At 38.6% G+C, this 21,160-nt stretch overlaps 1 protein-coding gene across 3 annotated transcripts in view; it reads right to left on the bottom strand.

The window, feature by feature from the left end:
- Window positions 1-21,160, bottom strand: part of MRE11 (MRE11 homolog, double strand break repair nuclease) — a 79,504-nt gene that overhangs the window by 44,729 nt on the left and 13,615 nt on the right. For all 3 annotated transcript variants that reach the window (XM_040257811.1, XM_040257812.1, XM_040257813.1), the window contains 6 exons: window positions 17,956-18,043; window positions 16,133-16,274; window positions 12,358-12,472; window positions 7,241-7,426; window positions 6,379-6,550; window positions 3,674-3,754 (listed from right to left, as the gene is read on the bottom strand). In XM_040257811.1, the coding sequence (XP_040113745.1) occupies window positions 3,674-3,754; window positions 6,379-6,550; window positions 7,241-7,426; window positions 12,358-12,472; window positions 16,133-16,274; window positions 17,956-18,043 (784 nt within the window). The remainder of the gene's footprint in view (window positions 1-3,673; window positions 3,755-6,378; window positions 6,551-7,240; window positions 7,427-12,357; window positions 12,473-16,132; window positions 16,275-17,955; window positions 18,044-21,160) is intronic.

Below are 21,160 nucleotides of genomic sequence, written 5' to 3' on the forward strand. Positions count from 1 at the left end.
GTTAATGTTCTACAATTCATTTTAAAGATCATCATGATGTTACACAATTTATTCTATGAAAAAATAAAGATTTAAAGGTTTATGCTTCTTCAAAACATTGTTTGATGGAATCAAGGTACAGCAAGAATTCCCAGAACGTCAGAATCACTGTACCTCTCCATGGTAAAAACTAACAGTCTAGGAACCAGGAATATCATCTGAAAAGGATGCGAAATTTCTAAACAAGTTTTCTTAAACTTTTAAAACAGATATCCAAATAGAATGCTGGCACTAGATGTATTTATTAATTGGTTTATCACGTAAGGATAAGCTTTCACATCAGACAAAAATAAACACTGGCAAAATCCATGGAGGAAAAGATGCAAGTCTGTGAGCTTTGAGAAATGATCACCTTCAAAACACGGGACAGTCATCTCTTGGTATTTCAGGGGGATTGATTCCAGGACCCCTGGCCGGGAACACCAAAGTCTGCAGATGCTGAAGTCCCTTGTATAAAATGGCACAGTTCAATCAGCCCTCCATATCTGCAGATACGAAACTGCAGGTACAAGAGGGCTCACGATTTCTATTTAGAAGTAATAATGGTTCTCAAGGCAGGCTTTTTCTAAAGACGTCTCTTATGGCACCAAGCCCCTTACAAAGAAAAACACCACATCTCTTCCTAACAGATAAAATCATTTTCCTAACCCAGCTGTTCTCAAAGAACGCTCTGGGAACCAGCACTGTATCACATTACCAGCCTCTCCAGACTACGCCTAACCTCCACCCCACTTATACTCTCTGTCACACTTAGCACTAGCTAAGATGCTGTTACATATTTGCTATTTGTTTATTGTATCTCTTCTCACACCTCCATCTCCTATAAGCCTTGTCTATTTTATCATCACTGTCCCCCCGCCCCACTCTCATATACGAAAAGAAGGCACTCAGTAACTCAATAAATATCTGTTCACTGAATTAGTGAATCAGTGAGGGTCATCTAGCCAATACATTTTGGACTACTACCTACAGGAAGATGTTTCTTCTTTTTATCATTAATGAGTTAGTAATGTGTTTGGGAAAGGAACGCCAATTTCCAATTTAAGTCTGATTAGTTTTAACAGTATCAGGCAGACATAGATGAGAGACATGGTGCTTCTGCCCTGATAGAGAGATCTGTGTGGTTCTCTTAAAGCAGCTAAGTTTCTATTACCCAGATAAATCATCTCTACAGCTGCCATGTTCTAAACCAGAAAATGCCAAATGCTCTAGCTAGGGAGTCTCCCCAAAACACATTTTTAACAACTGAACTCCAGGCTAGTTTTATTTGTAATTTTCTTTTTCTAAACGTTATAAAATTATTCACTGAAGTGTCCACAATGTCTAAGTACTCTGCCAAGGGCTAGATATAAAACAGCATCCTGGTTGGAAAGAAACTAAGAAGCTGGCTAGGAAGACAAACCATGTAAAGAAGTAGCTGCAAGCAGAATCTGAATAGTGCTGTAAGAAATATGTACAGAGGCGATTGAGGACACAAAGGAAGAAGTAGCGATTCTGAAGGGATGTCAAGAAAAGTTTCTATTGAAGAGGGAAGCTTAAGTGAGTATTAAAGGGGATTACTTCAGAAGAAGAGAAGTACATCTCATGCAGCAGGATCAGTGTGAGCAAATATGCTAAAGAGTGAAATAAACTCCACTAGACTGAAGCGACTTAGCAGCAGCAGCAGGCCTAGGAAACAGCAACTTTCAGTCAGAAACTGGAGTCCAGGAGGTGCTGCCAGGAAACAAGGTAGAAGCAACGAGGTGGGTTTAGATCAGATCATGTCAAGTCTGGAATGCAACATGAGAGTTTAGGCTCATTCCTGTTAGAGTTGGGATGTCATTAAGTCGTTTTCAGCAGGGAAAGCATGCAATATGATATTTTAGAAAGACAGTGTTGGCATTAGTCTGGAGAGGCCAGGAGGAAACTGGAGCAGTCAGGTAGGAAGGTGCAGCTGCAGGCCAGCTAAGAGAGCATCCGGGCTCAGCTACAGCAATAACAACGAGATGGAGAGAATTCACTCAGATCTAGGAAGCACATACCCAGGGACAACAGACCCAGTGGCTCAAGGTCACATAGCTACTGACAGAGCCGGAATCAAACCAGTCTGACTCTAGACTGTCCTCTTTACCTTCATCCCGTACGGCCCAGGGCTTCTCAAATTGTCACGTGCATATAAATCTTTGGGGGATCCTGTTAAAATGCAGTCCAGTGGGTTTAATACGGAGCCTGAGATTCTGTATTTTTAAGAATTGCCCAGGTGATGCCAGTGCTGCTGCAGTTTGAGGGCCATATCCCTTGGGCACAAGGCTTGAGAAGGACTCTTGTACTCCAACAAGGAGGTCTCAGGGGTAGGTCAAAATTTGGGAACCATCATTCTATAGGTGATCATATGCCTAGACTGGACACAGAACTAAGTAAAATATAGGAAGGGACAAAGAAAACTTGTAGAAGAGAATGCTGAAGAGTGACTCACTAACTAAGATGAAAAAAAATCTACTGGATTTGACAATTGAAGGTTGCATTTTCCACCTGAGATGGTGGTGTCACAGCCTTGATTATAGTGGACTGAGGAAGAGACTGTTATATGAGCAATATAGACAATGTATTATTTTGGGGGGAAGAAAATCAGAAAAGGGAGGAGCTAGAAGAGAAAGGCACGGGGTGGAAAAAAAAAGAAGTCTGTTGTTATTTGTGAATATCATGATGCAAAAGATAAGCAGGTTTAGAGTCACAGGAAACACTTTGATTTCTTAGAATTTTCTAACTCTGAAATGTCAGTTCTTGCCACGTATTTATTAAGCACGTGCAATTGCCAGGGACTGTTCTGGGATCTTTGGCTACATTAGTTAACAAGCTTCACAAAGTTCCATGCTTCCATAGAGCAGATAGTGTGGTAGCTGAGGATAAATAATAACCAAAATAAATAAACAAATAAATTGAATGTCGTAGTTCAGGTGGATGTGTTGTGGGGAAAAAAGAAGACGTAGAGAAGGGTAAGTGAAATCAGCAGTGCTGGAGAGAGGGCCTGGGGGTTACAATCTTAACCAGGCTGGGGTCCACTGAGGTGACTACTTGGGTGACATGAACAGACCTGGAGGAAGTGAGCAGGTCTGATATGTCTGAGGCACTGCAAGAAGTCCAAGTGCCTGGAAGGAGGGGAGAGTGGGGAGCCGCAGGCAATGAAGTCCGAGAGCTCGGCCAACCTAGTCAATACAACACTATTTAGAAATGAAGGAAGCAAGAAAACAAAAACGTCAAACCTATCAGAACGAACTAAAATGGATAGTCAACAAGGACCTACTATATACAGAGTACATGGAACTTTACCAATGTTGTGTGGCAGCCTGGATGCGGGGGATACGGGGGAGACCACATATATGTATGGCTGAGTCCCTTCACTGTCCACTCGAAACTGTCACAACATTTTTAATCAGCTATACCTCAATATAAAATAAAAAGTTTATAGAAAGGAATGAAACTACAATTAAATCAAATACTGGCTGCTTTATTATTTTCTTCACCAATGATGACAGCTCTTTTTACTATATGTACTCTCTTTGCTACTTTACCAAAAAAAAAAAAATTTCATGTAAACTGTACAAAACTCTCCTTTGAAAATCAATAAAGCTAAATTCATCTAAATAGGACTTACTCGCAGTCGTATAAGAGGCTTCTCTGGCTGCTGAGAATTTCCCAGACGTTCCCGTTCTGCATTTTCAAGCATTTCTTCAACCTCAAAATAAAGATATTGTCATGACTAGGGGGAAGAGGTACTTCTGGCTGGCATCTGGTGGTAGAGGTCAGAGAGAACTTGTAAAAATCCCACCATGCACAGAACAAGCTCCCACAACAAAACATTTCCCAGTCTAAACTGTCAGCTGTGCCAAGACTGAGAGACCCTGCGCTCCCTGAGTAGGCAGGGACAACCCACTCACTCATGCTCCATCTCCCTCGCCTGAGAGATCAGGTTCAGGGATAAGCACATGACCTCAATCCAGGGAAACTCAATGTTTAAGGGGTTTATCTGGAACCACTGGGGAAAAAATGATTCTTTCAGCTGTAAAGGCAATGTAAGTCTGTGGGCCACCGCATGAGAAGCTTAAGATAAAAACCACAGGACTGGGTGGCACAGGACTAAACATGGAAACAGAGACAGAAGGGCCTGCTATCTTACTTTGAGTTTCTGAATCTAGTCATCTTGAAGCCAGCAAACCTAAACCTTTAGTTATGTGAGTTACATGAAGCTAGTAAAGTTGTGACATTGGGTGAGTTACTTTAAGGTTCAGCTCCAGTGGGCGTTTCTGCAGTTTAGTGGTTATCACATTTGCCTCACTTTAAGGTTCAGCTCCTCTTTCTATAAAATGTGGATGGTAGACTCTACCGTCCTATAGCATTGCTAAGTGGGTTAAATGCAAAATGCTGTCAACAGTGTCCGGAATATACAAGCAATGAACAGTAGTGACAATTACCATTATCATCATGCTTTTTATGAGAATAAAGTGCAAAGCAGAAGAGCATACACAGAGTAAGAACTGAGTAAGTGTTAGCAATTAATGTTACATATGAACAACTTCTGTTCCAACAGCAAATCTGTAAGTCTAATTTGTCCGTAAGTCCAACAGTTATCCTAGGTACTCAACTAACACAATCGGATACATAATCCTATACTGTAACAGGTTTCCCAGCTGGTGCTAGTGGTAAAGAACTCGTCTGCCAATGCAGGAGACATAGAGATGCAAGTTTGATCCCTGGGTCAGGAAGATTCCCTGGAGGACCGCATGGCAACCCACTCCAGTATTCTTGCATAGAGAATCCCATGGACAGAGGAGCTTGGTGGGTTACAGTCCAAAGGGTTGCAAAGAGTCAGACACAACTGAAGCAACTTGGCACACATGCACAAATAGGTTTATAATACTTTTCATATAAAAATACATAAAAACAAACACAAAAAATAAAGAAAACATTTTTAATTTTAAATGTGGCACTTTGAAAAGTAAAACAGTACCAGCTACATCACTGCTGCTTTTACTCTTCCTTCCAGACATTCTTCAGCTTGAAATAAAGATACTGTACAGTGGTTGTGGTGGTTTAGTCACTAAGTCGTGTCAGATTCTTGCGACCCCATGGACTATAACCCACCATGCTCCTCTTGCCTGGGAGTCTCCAGGCAAGAATACTGGAGTGGCTTGCCAGTTCCTTCTCCAGGGGACCTTCCCAACCCAGTGATCAAACCCATATCTCCTGCACTGCAGGCAGACGCTTTACTGCTGAGCCACCAGGGAAGCCCTCTGTACAGCGCAGTACACCAGAGTACAGCCATTTGCAGAGGATGCATGCATGTGACAATGTACACCAGACATGTGAACTAATTTAAGTGATGGGACAGGAAACGCATGTCCGCATCTTTCAAAGTTTGCAACTTGAAGGTTCATGCGTAGGAGACTTACTATATTAAGATGTCAAGTTCCATATTATCAAATGCATTCATCCAACTTCAAAGTGGCTTAAGAAATTCTGCAGAGGTTTAGGGATGGTGATCTGTATGGGAGGAGGTATGCGACTTACACTGAAGTGACATGGTCCCTGTGCTGTTTAATCACTCAATCATGTCTGACTCATTGCGACCCCAGGGACTGTAGCCCACCAGATTCCTCAGTCCATGGCATTCTCCAGGCAAGAATACTGGAGTGGGTTGCCATGCCCACCCCCAGGGGATCTTCCCAACCCAGGGATCAAACCGAGGTCTGTTGCATTGTAAGCAGACTCTTTACCATCTAAGCCACCAGGGAAACCCAAGAATACTGGAGTGGGTAGCCTATCCCTTCTCCAGGGGATCTTCCCAACCCAGGACTGAACCAGGATCTCCTGCATTGCAGGAGAATCTTTTACCAGCTGAGCGACCAGGGAAGCCCTAGCAGACACATTTCAAGATTTTATCTGGAGGTAGATTTCAGGGTGAGAGGATGTGTGAGGGAGATTACTAGGCTAAGGTTCTCCTCATCTACCATAGAATCCTGCGATTCCCCAATCAAAGTTACTGTTTTCATTAATAAAATGAACAAATTATCAAATCAGGATAAAAAGAGAAAAGCGATTATACATATATCTCTGAGAAGGAGGAAAGGATCTGGGAGGGGGGCTTAAAGTTTCCTCTATATGTAGCATTCTTCCATCCCAAAGACTTAAAAAAAAACCTTTAATACACCTAAACTCATTTACTGAACAGTGGTTCCTTAAAGGTTTCATGAGAATATAGCAAATGTAATGTTTTCCTTCTAGTCTACTGAAGTATTTAATTCAATGTAAATAACCTCTCAACTAAAATAGATTTCATTGACCTTTATCTAGAAGAATTACCTTCTCCAAGCAGAAGTTCTGTATGACTTGTGTTACTTTAGGATTATCTGGGTTAAAAATGTCTGGATGATCAGCCAGAACAACATCATCCATGAAAAACTGCCTCACTGTTCGGAGAGAAATTTTCTCCATATTCATCTTCCTTCCTTTAATACGCAGCAAACCAATGTGTCTGAAATGAGGAGGGAAATGAAAACCTAGTCACATTGTAAACTTCCTCAGGAAGATGTGCACATCAAAACGATCATATTTGTTAATGTCTACAAAATCCTTACAACCTCCCCTCCTTAAAAAATGTTTAGTAATTTGATTTTTTTTTTAATATTTATTTATTTGGCTGTGGACTTTCTAGTTGTGGCATGCAACGCTTAGTAGTTGTGGCGCCTGGGTTTAGTTGCTTCGTGCCATGTGGGATCTTAGTTCCCTGATCACGGATCGAACCTGTGTCTCGCACATTGCAAGGCAGATTTTTAACCACTGGACCACCAAGGAAGACTTTTAGTAATTTGATCTTAATGTTATATCACAGGAAAAAATGTAAACATTCTTCTTCCCCAGAATAAAATCTACTCATCCATCAACTTTCCTATAGCATTCTAACTTAAAATTTAATTAATAAAAAATGTTAGCCTTGAATTGGCCTAATGAACAGCAAAATCATTAATACCACTGGGGTATTTCACTCCTGCTGAAAACAGCTTAAAATCTAGAAAAATCATAATAGTATATGGAATGATCAGTCTTTATAAATAAATTTATCATATAAGTAACAGCACCATCAGTACTTTTGGCCTATGAGATGATCAGATAATTATAGAAAATATTTTTAAGAATTGATTTGGAAAATATAATCATTACTCACTTCTTTACAGCTTCTCCTGGGGAAAGAGAAGTGACCACTGAACTTCCAGGCTGTGACACGTAGAAGAGCTGCTGTTCATTTTTGGTTGGAGCTATTTTACACTCATGTTCATGGCCCCAGATAACAAGATCGATGAAGTCATCCAAAAACTGCTCTGGAATGAAGTTGGTACTTCCGTGTTTACTCCTATGCCAAGATTTTTAAAAACAAGTATTATAAATGTCCAGAGATATAAAACAACTTCATAATAAGTCTTTCTCCAGTCACTAAAGATTTATTATCCCTTCTGTAAGCCAGAAAGAATTCAAGGGGTTGGGAATACAAAGATAATATCTAATTCCTAATCTCAAAGGGTTTACAAGCTTGCAGGACACAGACAAGTAAAAGCCTCAAAAGAGAAAGCAGTCAATTCCACACAGAGGCAGGTCACAAAAGGTAAAGAGGAATAACTCTCCCTATGGGAAAGCCAGAAAAGCATGAGTCTAGAAAGAGTAAAAACCTATAAACTGGTCTGAGTGTACACCAAACAAAAAACAGAAGATGACAGTGAGTTTAACCTAAGCTTATATGTCCCATCACTTTTAACATAATTCTTTTACTGATTAAAACAATGAGAATGTCAAGTCTTATATAAGAGATAAGAGTTTTCAATATTAAATAAAATATTGTATGGATGTGATTTCCAAACCCTTATTTTATACCTAGTTTAGCTGCTATTATTAAAAGATATTTGAAAACCCAAAGAGAAGAAAAAAATTTTCCACAATATTGATTTATATCACTGAGAATTTAAGTACAAGTGTTCAACGACTTCAACCAGCATTCAACTGAGGCCAGCCGACATTCATTCACTCAGCAAACACTTACTGAGTGTCTATATGTGTCAGGTTTCCCAGGTCTCTTCTAGATCCTGAAGACATGAACAAAGTCCTTGCTCAAATGGGGGAAACTAGCAATAACACAATATGCTCATGTATATGCATACACATACACATATACATATATATATCTATGTTTTTTATATAAAGTTTTATCAGGTAGTGATAGGGGCTACATAGAAAAATAAAGGGAAAAGTTACATGCAAAAGGGAGGCTACTATACACAGGGTGGTCCAGAAAAGCCTCTCTGACAGCAGACAAGTAGCAGAGCATGGAGATGAGGGACCAGGAATGCCTGAGACCTAGGCAGAGGGAGGAAATTGATGGCAAAGGCACTGACATGGGAATGTTTCCAGTGAGTTCAAGAGCAGCAAGGGGACCAGTGTAGCTGAGCAGAATGAATGCACGGAAGAGCAGGAGGTGAAATCAAAAAAGCTCAGGTATTAGGAATGTTTATGTAAAAAAACACTTTTATGTAAAAAAATGTATAATGCTATCACAATGACTGAAGAGAGCAGAATAACTCAAATAAACATGATGTATGTGTGCCTTCCTGGAGCACAGGAAAAGGGAGAATTACGCTGGTGGGTTGACTCTGACTTATGACATAGAAGCCTATTAGAGCATCCTTGTGGAAATGTTTTGCATGACAAAATCTGTTTAGGGTTTACCTTCTTTCGCTGCAAGAAAAAGAAAACTGATCAACATATAGAAACAAATAGGAAATAAAGTAAAATGTAAAAGGCCCAAAAATTCTTGCTCTGTATGAGAAAATCAGTTTGTTTTTTTTAACAAGGCCCTGAAAACATACTTACCCTGAAAACAATAAGTATGTAAGAATGTTGATGGTGAAAAATGACCCTAACAGCATCACAATAAAAACCTATTATAACGACAATGAAGGGATAGGGGAAAAGGAACTGACCTAAGTAACTTTAGAAAGTGGTGTTTTTTACTAGATATAGTTTAAGGCTATGGACTAAAATAATATACAAACACTGAATCCTGGCTGGCAAATTTTCTCAATTTTAAAATTACTTTATATGTGAATTAAGATTAAAAAAGTAAGTAAACATAAAGATGATACAATCCAGGTTTCTATTAGAAAAAGAACTCTCAAATAAGGGAGAAGACAAAAATGAACCCTGTAGGGCTGGATTCGAATCAGTATGAACTTGCACTAGGGTTTTTTTTTTTTTAACGCACATATTTGTTGTTCAGTTGCTCAGTCATGTCTGACTCTGCGACCCCATGGACGGCAGCATGCCAGGCTTCCCTGTCCTTCACCATATCCGGGAGTTTGCTCAAACACATATATACATACAAATATGTATGCATGAATTAGTAAATATACATATATTCCTTTAACTCTAGTCATGAGGGCTATGGAGACCGGCAGTAGCACTAAGCACACTTAGTGGCCATATCTGGGTTTCTAAATACGACTCTCCGATGAAAGCAATTAGGGCTCCTTGGCGAAGTAGTTGATTCCTGGGCTTGGGAGAAAAATACAAGTGGAGCCTGGAGCATCTTGTAGGACTGGAAGGTTAATGACATAGCTCAAAAAACAAAAAGGAAGAGGGTTTGCTGAAAGAGCACAGAAGCCGATATGAAAATGCTCTCAATGGTCAGAGTTGAAACAAAGTAAGCAACAACAAAAACTGCTAATACTGGATTGTACCTCAAAAAATAAAATAAATATTTGAGTCTAAAGTAACACAAATAAATGAATGGAATGAATAAGTAAATAAACGAGAATGACAAATTTTCCTAACAGAAGACTTTCAGTCAATAATTATAGAAAGAATAAGGGAAATTTAAAAAGTTACAAACACCACCACAGCATTAATTACTGGAAACAAGAGGCACCTTCAGTTCAGTTCAGTCACTCAGTCGTGTCCATCTCTTTGCAACCCCATGAACCACAGCACACCAGGCCTCCCTGTCCATCACCAACTCCCGGAGTCCACCCAAACCCATGTCCATTGAGTCGGTGATGCCATCCAACCATCTCATCCTCTGTTGTCCCCTTCTCCTCTTGCCCTCAATCTTTCCCAGCATCAGGGTCTTTTCCAATGAGTCAGCTCTTCATATCAGGTGGCCAAAGTATTGGAGTTTCAGCTTCAACATCAGTCCTTCCAATGAACACCCAGGATTGATCTCCTTTAGGATGGACTGGTTGGATCTCCTTGCAGTCCTAGGGACTCTCAAGAGTCTTCTCCAACATCACAGTTCAAAAGCATTAATTCTTCGGCACTCAGCCTTCTTCACAGTCCAACTCTCACATCCATACATGACCACTGGGAAAACCATAGCCTTGACTAGATAGACCTTTGTTGACAAAGTAATGTCTTTGCTTTTGAATATGCTATCTAGGTTGGTCATAACTCTTCTTCCAAGGAGTAAGCGTCTTTTAATTTAATGGCTGCAATCACCATCTGCAGTGATTTTGGAGCCCAGAAAAATAAAGTCTGACACTGTTTCCCCATCAAGATACACCAGTGGATGCTAAAGCCTGCAGGTCAAAGTCTAAGGAGAAACAGGATATTCACATAGTCTCAATGTATTTTTCCCAATATATTTATTATTATAAAGTAGAAGATGTGACCTTTCCAGTGGAGAAACCTGGTCTACACCACCTTAATCAAATGATCAAGATTATTAACATCACCCTTAACAGCAACCAGCCATACCAACATTATATTATCCATTCCTCTTACCAATGCTGCCACTCCACCTCTCATTCTGGTATGGAATGGCTTACGGCCATTCCTTCTGACTTATTCCTACTTGGGGAAAGCAGAAAGTGTAGCAGAACTGGGAAGCTTTCAGCAAGAGAAGGAACAAACTCCCTGTTACAGAGAAACCAACATATCAAAACCCTGTCCTGTTTCTCCTTTGAAACTCACCATGTTTATTCAAGAGGCATAAGGCAACATAACACTGCAGCCTAAAACCTTTCTTTCACTGAGTTGTGGTGATGGACAAGTACCAGAGTATTCTACAGTCAATAAATATCTCTTCAATAAATAATACTATTTAATAATAAGAAGCAATTATATAATCAGGCTCCAAATCCCTTCAGATTCTTTTTCAGTAACTTTTCAACTTTGTTCCTTATATGTCATTTCACTGCCACCACTGGTACCAGCTCACACTTTTTTACTATAATTGTCACATAATAAATCTTGTTTCTTCAAATCTCTATCTCCTTTCAATCAACCTTATACCCTGCCACCAGATTAAATTTCTTAAAACTACCAACAAAAAAACGCTGATCTACCTATATTTAATATTCTGGAAAAACACCTGTATATATGTACCAGGAGTAACGTATAAGAATATTCCTGTGCTCACTTCAGCAGCACATATACCAAAAAGAAAAAGAAAAGAATGTTCCTAACAAAAAGATTAAAAAAAAAAAAAATCCGGAAATAACAAAACACTCATCAAACAGGCGAAAAAGTTGAAATGTATACATGAGTGAAAAAGAGCTATGCTGTTAAGCAGCAAAATGAATCATAGTGACATACGGCTTCCCTGGTGGCTCAGTGGTAAAGAATCCACCTGCAGTGCAGGAGACCTGGGTTTGATCCCTGGGTTGGGAAGATTCCCTGGTGAAGGGAATGGCTACCCGTTCCAGTATTCTTGCCTGGAGAATCCCATGGACAGCAGAACCTGGCAGGCTACAGTCCATGTGGTCACAAGAGTCAGACACGACTAATGACTGACACTTTCATTCTGAAGTAACATACTGTTGAACAAAAATAAGCCAACTGCAAAATATAAAGCATGGTTCCAGTTATACCAAAACCAAATAAAGATGACTCATGAATAAGTGTGTAATTGAACAATAAAGCAAGCTATGGACAGATTAAATAAAAAGTGAAGATAGTGCTTCCCTATAAAGTATGTAGAAAAAGATAGGGTCAGAAAAGGGCATGGGGTAATGTATTGCTCATGTTCCACTTCCTTCTGAATTTAGGAGCATTCATTTTATGGTTTTTGGTATTTCTTACCCATATGCTAGAAATACTCATTTGTATTAATAAGTATGAATATATATTGAAAATGATTTCAAGATGCAGTCATACAATGCCTATCTAAGTTTGCCTGATCCCGCACTGACAGCTTTCAAGGAATAAGGAGCCCTTTACTAAAATATAGGTAAGCTTAGAAACAGAGATTTGGGGAGCCTCAATATTTGACTCAAGAATTTTCAGAGACAAAACTTTTACCTGTTCTGATGAATCACAAATAAGTTAAACCAAGAGTTCTCATCTTCTTTGGGTCTCAACATTGTTACTTTTTTGTTGACAAACATTCGATAGAGCCTTTCATCTGGAATGGATCCTGAAATAGACATTACATTATTTTAAGTTTTGCTTCTAAATTACGTGCTTCTCTGAGTATCTCATTTTCCTATCAGAGAGATATCTGAAATCTGATATCATTATTCACAAATGAAAACGTTCCAAGTTCATGCCTGACAGCTGCTGAGCAGTTGTTTTTGTTTAGTCGCTCAGTCGTGTCAGACTCTTTGTGACCCCATGGACTGTAGCCCATCAGGCTCCTCTGTTCGTGAGATTTCCCAGGCAAGTACTGACTGGAGTGGGTTGCCATTTCCTCCTCCAAGGGGGTCTTCCCGACCCAGGGATTGAACTCAAGTCTCCTACAAGTGTCCAGTATTGGCAGGGGAAGTCTTCACTGCTGAGCCACCAGGGAAATCTGCTGAGCAGTTAGTTGCATTCAAAGTATGTTTTCCATGTCAAGCATACATACCTTCAAAATCTAGAAAATGTAGAATAAAAATCTGTTTTCTATGCTCATAGTCTTATTAAAATTTTTAATAATATTGTTTTCTACTCTATTTTTTCTATGTGTACTCTTGATCTAACATATACATTGTAAAATACACAGGAAATGACATTAAAAGGGATGAGATTTTAAAATGTACTTAAAAATAATAGTTTTATATATATTATGCTTTTAAATAAAAAGTGTGCTTTTAAATAATTTAATGATTTTTAAATAACTCTTCCTAATTCCCCAAAGGATAATCTTAGTCTAGTATAGGTCAATGAAAATAAACATGCAAATTATAACTTTAAATGCTATAAAAGGCAAGTCAGGATGCTAAGAAGGCAATTATCAGTGGGAGGACAAGGTTACTACTTCACAGAGTGATTAAGGAAGAAAAGTCAATGCTGCAGAAGTATTAAGAGCTAGAAGAGGTCTAGCTTCTAGAGAGAACTCCTAGTGCTGGCAATTGAAATGATGGTGGAACGTATGACTGGGACAAAAAAGGCAAGACATGAAAATCCAGGGCATTAGAAGGTTGATCTACTTAGCTGCAGAAGCACTGAGAACACTGACAAAACTGGAAGGTAAGCAGGTAAGAAAACTGAGGTAATGGAAAGGGCAGTTTACTGGTTGGCAGTTAGCTTCAAGGGTATCTGAAAAGGAAGGACAGCAGGTGGCAGCGGGAAGCAAGGAGAGCAGGGACTTGCCCTCCAGCCCTTCCACCCTAGAGCCTGTGAGAGGCCAGGAGAAAACTGCAGAAACACAGGAGCCTCGTAGGCCAGTGTCACTGAGAGTGACACAGCACAGAGAGCATTCAGGAACTGATGATATGAGGAGTCTGCTAACTAAAAAGGGCTCTAGAATATGACACCCCACTCCAGTATTCTCGCCTGGAGAGTCCTGTGGATGGAGGAGCCTGGTGGGCTGCTGTCTATGGGGTCGCCCAGAGTCGGACACAACTAAAGCGACTTAGCAACAGCAGCATATACAGAGCTGGGGTGAGAGTAGCGCTGGAGGGTAGAGACTGAGTCCAGTTAAGGAAAATAGAACAGGATGAGATAAGAGCTTGCGGAAAGGGATGACGGAAGCAGTTTGCTTCTGGCAGTGACTAAGGCATAATGGGGTTTGTCCCTGGTTTCAAAGTGTAAGGATCAATCATTTTCTTCAGATATGATCCCTAATGTTACAGTGATTAAAATATCAGGAGTGTTTTTTTTTAAGTGTATTTTACTTCCTGCTCTATCACTTGCAAAAATCAGACATAATATTTTGATCTCATCTTCTGTATCTCTGAAATAGAGATTGCCATGATGCTTTTCTATTTGTTGGCAAAATTATGTAACCTGGGCAAAGACTCTACACTTCCTACACAAAGTATTTAAATAAACCATCCATCTTAATTATTCTTTAAAAACATATACATAATTATTCTTAATTATTCTTTAAAAACACATACAAAGAGAAATGGGTACTAAGGCTTCTATTATACTAAAATCACTCAAAAAATAATGAAAACTATGTTGAGGTTAGTTACAGCATGAGTTTTTTCTCAATTTCCCCTGGAGTACTTTAAAACTGGTTTAACATGAAGTATAAATTTTATAATACTTAGGAAATGGCAACCCACTCCAGTGTTCTTGCCTGGAAAATTCCACGGATGCAAGAGCCTGGTGGGCTACAGTTCATGGAGTCGCAAAGAGTCGGGCACAATTTAACGACTAAACGATACACATCAAAAACAATAAAATTATTGTATTCATATAACAGATATCAAACTGAACTTAACCAAATGAAGACACAAAAAATACACTCTGAATGCATGCTGAAAATGGTTTTCCCAGTAGTCATGTATGGATGTAAGAGCTGGACCATAAAGAAGGCTGAGTGCAAAAGAATTGATGGTTTCAAACTGTGGTGCTGGAGAAGACTCTTGAAGAGTCCCTTGGACTGTAAGGAGATCAAACCAGTCAATCCTAAAGGAAATTAACCCTGAATATCAATTGGAAGGACTGATGCTGAAGCTGAAACTCCAATACTTTGGCCACCTGATGCAGAGCCAACTCATTGGAAAAGACCCTGATGCTGGGAAACATTGAAGGCAAAAGAAAGGAGCAGCAGAGGATGAGATGGCTAGATAACATCACCTACTCAATGGACATGAATCTGAGCAAACTCCAGGAGATAGTGAAGGACGAACTCAATGAGGTCACAAGAGTCAGACACAACTTAGCCACTGAAGAACAACAAACAAAAATAGTCTTCCATTCACATGTAATAAAGCCTAGCGAACAAGCTTTTACCTACTGGAAACTAAATGAATTTCAGAAGTTGATAAAGAAAATTTTCTGAGCATTGTAGATGACAGTTTTAAACTAGCACTAATAAAAATATCATGTGAGCCACCAAAATGGGCCAAATATGTAATTTTAAATTTTCTAGTAGCCACATTAAAATAAGTAAAAGAAATTGGTAAAATTAATTTTAATATATTTTATGTAACCCAACATCTGAGTAAGGTATTTTACATTTTTTTCTGTCTTTAAAATCTAATATGTATTTTATACTTATAGCATGACTCAATTTAGACTAACCACTTTTCTAGTGCCTGATATCCACATGATTACTGTATTGGACAGTGAAACTTAAAACCTTTCAAAGACTTCCAAAATATAAAAATGCAGTTTTTCTAAATTACTCTACGGTTCTGATGTTCAGGATTCTTGTCTGAGTCTAAAAGAAAAAAAAGAAAGAAAAAATAAACAATAGCTACTAAGGGAAAAATATTTTTTCATCAAAACTGCTATTAAAAACAAATCTCAAGGACTATTGAAATGAAATGTCAGTCGGTCCTTCATGTCTGACTCTTGAAAACCTGATGGACCGTAGCCTGCCTGGCTCCTCTGTCCGTGGAATTCTCCAGACAAGAATACTGGAGTGGGTAGCCATTCCCTTTTCCAGGGGATCTTCCTGACTCAGGGATTGAACCTGGGTCTCCTGCACTGCAGGCAGATTCTTTACCATATTGGTGCTTATAAAATAATGAAAAATGTTCACCAAAATGTTGTAACATTATTTAAAGTCACCCATAAGGAATAATTAGATTTGCCTCACTTCTTTCCAAACAACAAAGTGAACTCCAGAATTTGATTTCCTAGTTGCTTAAACAATTAAACATTTATCAACATAAATAGTAATATAAAGCCATCTTACCTAAGCCATATAGAGCAATTTTTGTGCTTCCTTTCTGAAGCAAAACTGGACTAATGTCTATCTTCTCCACAGACAATGAACGTCCAAAGTGATTGATAAATCCAGCACAACTTAAAATATCCAGGGCACAGAGTGCATCTGCCTATGCAAAATATTTTCAAAGAATATTACTGTATATCTAAAAATAAATAATCTGCATATCATGTTATTACTTATTAAAAGTATATTCTGTATAGCAGTTATAAAAACCTAGATGAAGATAATGCCTTGTCAAAACAAGATTACAATAGTAAAGTATGTGCTATCCTTTTTTCTATCACTGTGAACAGAATCACATGCTAAATGCAAAGTTAACGTTTCATCAAAATTTATCATGTCTTCTCCGCTGAAAAATAAAACCAGCTATGGAATCAGTTATTTGTCGTATTAAGCAGACCTCTCAAGATGTGAGGAAAACAAGACCAGCTGAATAGTGATTTATAATACATTAATGACCAGAAAAAATAAAATGATATTTTGAGATTACTTTCAGTTCAGTTCAGTTGCTCAGTTGTGTCCAACTCTTTGCGACCCCATGAATCACAGCACACCAGGCCTCCCTGTCCATCACCAACTCCCGGAGTTCACTCAAGACTCTCGTCCATCGAGTCAGTGATGCCATCCAACCATCTCATCCTCTGTCGTCCCCTTCTCCTCCTGCCCCCAATCCCTCCCAGAGTCTTTTCCAATGAGTCAACTCTTCGCATGAGGTAGCCAAAGTACTAGAGTTTCAGCTTTAGCATCATTCCTTCCAAAGAAATCCCAGGGCTGATCTCCTTCAGAATGGACTGGTTGGATCTCCTTGCAGTCCAAGGGACTCTCAAGAGTCTTCTCCAACACCACACTTCAAAAGCATCAATTCTTCGGCGCTCAGCCTTCTTCACAGTCCAACTCTCACATCCATACATGACCACTGGAAAAACCATAGCCTTGACTAGACGGACCTTAGTCGGCAAAGTAATGTCTCTGCTTTTGAATATGCTATCTAGGTTACTCATAATTCTTCTTCCAAGGAGTAAGCGTCTTTTAATTTAATGGCTGCAATCACCATCTGCAGTGATTTTGGAGCTCAAAAAAATAAAGTCTGACACTGTTTCCACTGTTTCCCCATTTATTTGCCATGAAGTGATGGGACCGGATGCCATGATCTTCGTTTTCTCAATGTTGAGCTTTAAGCCAAATTTTTCACTCTCCTGGGCCTTGCTGTCTTTACTCAGCATCACAAGAAGAGTATCTTCCCACAAATCATTAGCCCAAAAAAAGATCAAAACTCGTAATTCGATTTCAACTGAATGCATGTCAGTTTTGCACCACTGTAAAGTTGAAAAATCTTAGGTCGAACCATCATAAGCTGAAGATGGTCTGTACTTCCTTATCAAACAAAATAAGATGATCTAAGTTAGATTTAAAACTGTTCATGAAACAATTATTTTCAGTGAGATTTTTGAGATAAAAGCACCCGGTAATCTGTAAAGCATTATACAAATGTTAGGTTATTCCCAACATTTATTTATTCCTAAATGTTATTCCTTCTACTGGTTACTTATTGCTAACTTTGGCACTCAAGAAATAAAAGCATATCTCATACATCAATTATTATCTCAGATTTTTTAAAGTATCTAAAAAGCAGTATAAAAGCCTATATGAATGATAAAAAGTCAATTTGAATCTCTGAGTCAATCTGACTAAAAGTTGCAGGGAAGAAGTGGAAGAATGCTTCCCCGTAGACAAATTAAACAGAAAATTTCTAAAATTTCAACAAACTTTAAGAACACAATAATTACCCCTGTGGGATCATCATGATTGCCGTGAATACTAAACACCGGAATTGAAATGTTGAGATTGCCATCTTGGTAGTTCACCCATGGAAACCTTAAAAAAAGAAAGAAAAAATTTCTGTAAGAGACAAAAGCTCTTTCCTCCATTCTCTTCCTCCAAAAACTTAATACTGTTACAAGCAAATTGGATTATCTAAGCTGGCAGATGACTACTAGTTTGAAGTTTAAAAAAAAAAAAAATCAATCATAGGCAATAATTCAAGTTTGAGAAGATCTCAAAGTACTGCACTTGAAAAGAAAACCTTACAGTATATGATGCTTGTGAATTGTATGAACGATTTGATTATCTGAATAGTAAGCTAATAGGCTTTCAAAATTTCGAAGTCTTTGTGTTAGGTCTGTATTTGTATTGTAGAAGCAGAAGGGGAAGAAATACATCTACTCTGGAATACAAAAGACCTTGATTAAAAATTCCAGCTCAATCACTCACTACTTGTATGACAAACTTTCACACTACTCCTGGCCATAGTCACCAAGCTGCACTTCTCAGAGGAGATGACACTAGCAATTTCTACTTTATCTGTGCAAAAATATCTTATACCTGTAAAGCAAATAAATACATATTCGTTCTTCCACAAATGGCAGCACAATATAGACCTCTGGACCCTGCCTTTATCACTTAACATACTTTGTAAATGATTCCATATCAGTATATAAAGAGCTTCCTTGTGGCTTTTTTTAGCCAGACACTGTATGGATTATTACAATGTGTTCAAGTAGATATCTATCAATGGACATTTAGGCCATTTCCAGTCTTTTGTTTCACAAATGGTTGACTAATTCTGTACAAAGGTGCCCTTGTGAGAGTACAGGAAATTATCTAGGAGGACACTGTCAGGTCAAAAAGTACACCTACATTTGTAAATTTGATTACTGCCAATTTCCCCTGGTTGAGGTGGTATAACTTACATATAATACAATGGCAAGGCATGAGACCATTTCCCCTTACTCCACTAGTACAATATATGATTAAACTTCTTGAATCTTATACCAGTTGATTCTAAACCCTAGCTGCACAACAAAATTCTCTAGGGATCTTTGAAGATCCACCAATGACACAATCAGGGAGATTAACTGACCTAGAGACTGGGCATCAGTATTTTTTAAGATTCTGAGGTAAAGATAATACACACCCAGAACTGAGAATTACTGATGTATATAAATCCTATAGGAAAAAAATATCTCAGTGTACTTCATCTTGTATCTTTTATATTCTTTTAATATGTTTAAATGTCACTTTATTTCCTTTTCAGTGAATGATGTCCATATTCTTTACCTAACTTTTTTTTTATTAACTCATGAATTTCTTTTAACTGACTTGAAAAAATTATTTATCTATTGGGAAAATTAGACCTTAATTTGCCTTGAATTAAAAATGTTCTTTCTGGTTGAACCTGGACTTCCGACTTCCATGGGCAGCTCTTGCCATGCAGAAATTTACAAAGACAAAAATATCAATCTTTTATGGATTCTGGATTTGTGCAATACTTAGAAAAGTCTTTTCCACATCCAGATTTTTTAAAATGCCTAACAGTTTCCTCTAGTTCTTTTACTGAATAAGCTATATTTTCCTGGAGATATGTGACACCACCTTTATCAAATACTAAATTCCCACATATATTGAGGCTATTCCTGGAACTTCTATACTCCTCCAATTATCTGCCTATCAATACATGAGTCATATCACATTTTTTATTATTGTAAAGAAGGCAATGGCACCCCACTCCAGTACTCTTGCCCGGAAAATCCCATGGACGGAGAAGCCTGGTAGGCTGCAGTCCATGGGGTTGCTGAGGGTCAGATACAACTGAGCAACTTCACTTTCACTTTTCACTTTCATGCATTGGAGAAGGAAATGGCAACATATTCCAGTGTTCTTGCCTGGGGAATCCCAGGGATGGGGGAGCCTGGTGGGCTGCCGTCTATGGGGTCGCACAAAGTTGGACATGGCTGAAGTGACTTAGCAGTAGCAGCAGCATTATAATATACTTTTTTCCAGCTATATTGTGATATAACTGATGTGCAACATTGTGTTACTTTAAGGTATACAAATACGTTGGTTTGTTATATTCATATACTGCAAAATGATAACCACTGTAACTTACCTACCACTGTAAGCTTAACACACACTCCCTTCAACAGCTGCCGGCATGTCACACAGTTACCATCTCCTTTTCCTAGTGAGAACATTTAAGATCTACTGTCTTAGAAACTTTATTAACTATAACTAATACTATGCTATACATTAGATCCTACGAATGTAATCATTTCTTAATAAAAATTATACTTTTTGACCAGCATCTCCACTCAGCTCCCCAACACCCAGCCCTGGTAACCACCATTCCAGTCTCCATTTATATGAGTTCAGATTCCCTATACTGTATAAGTGATATCACACATTATTTGTCTTTTTCTCTGACTTAGTTTACTTAGCATAAAGCATTCAAGGTCCATGCATATTGTCTCACATGAAAGGATGTCTCTTCTTACAGTTGAGTAACATGTATGTTTTACATATACACACACATATACAGATTACATGTTTATCCATTCTTCCACTGATGGACAAGTACACTGTTGCCACCACTGCCTTATCCTGACTACTGTGAATAATGCTGCAGTGAACATGGGGGTGCAGACTATCTCTTTAAGATATTGTTTTCATTCCCTCTGGATATATACCCAGAGGGAGAACTACTGGATCACACGGTGGTTCTGTCTTTGAGGGGGAACCTCCAGTGTTTTCCATGGGCTGTATAAACTGGCATTCCAAATAGTGTGCAAGGGTTTTCTTCTCTCCACATTCTCCCCAATACTTGTTCTCCGTTATTTTTTTGATGACAGACATCCTAACAGGTATGGGGTGATATCTCATTGTGGTTTTCATATGCGTTTCCCCAATGATTAGTGATGCTGAGCACCTTTTCCTGTACCTGTTCTTTGTTCTATTTCTGTGAAAGCTACCACTGGAATTTTGATAGAGACTGAACTGAGCTAAACACTACTTAGTAGTCCTCTTTTTCAGAGTTTCTCTATTTTTTTTTGTTCTATTTTTCTACATGAACTAGTAAACTGGAACAGAAAATTATCCAAAATGTAGTACAAAGAAATAAAGTTATAGGGGATACTAAAAAGTGGGTAAGATATAATT

Source organism: Oryx dammah, unplaced genomic scaffold (assembly GCF_014754425.2).
Source record: "Oryx dammah isolate SB20612 unplaced genomic scaffold, SCBI_Odam_1.1 HiC_scaffold_17, whole genome shotgun sequence".
Lineage (NCBI taxonomy): Eukaryota > Metazoa > Chordata > Mammalia > Artiodactyla > Bovidae > Oryx > Oryx dammah.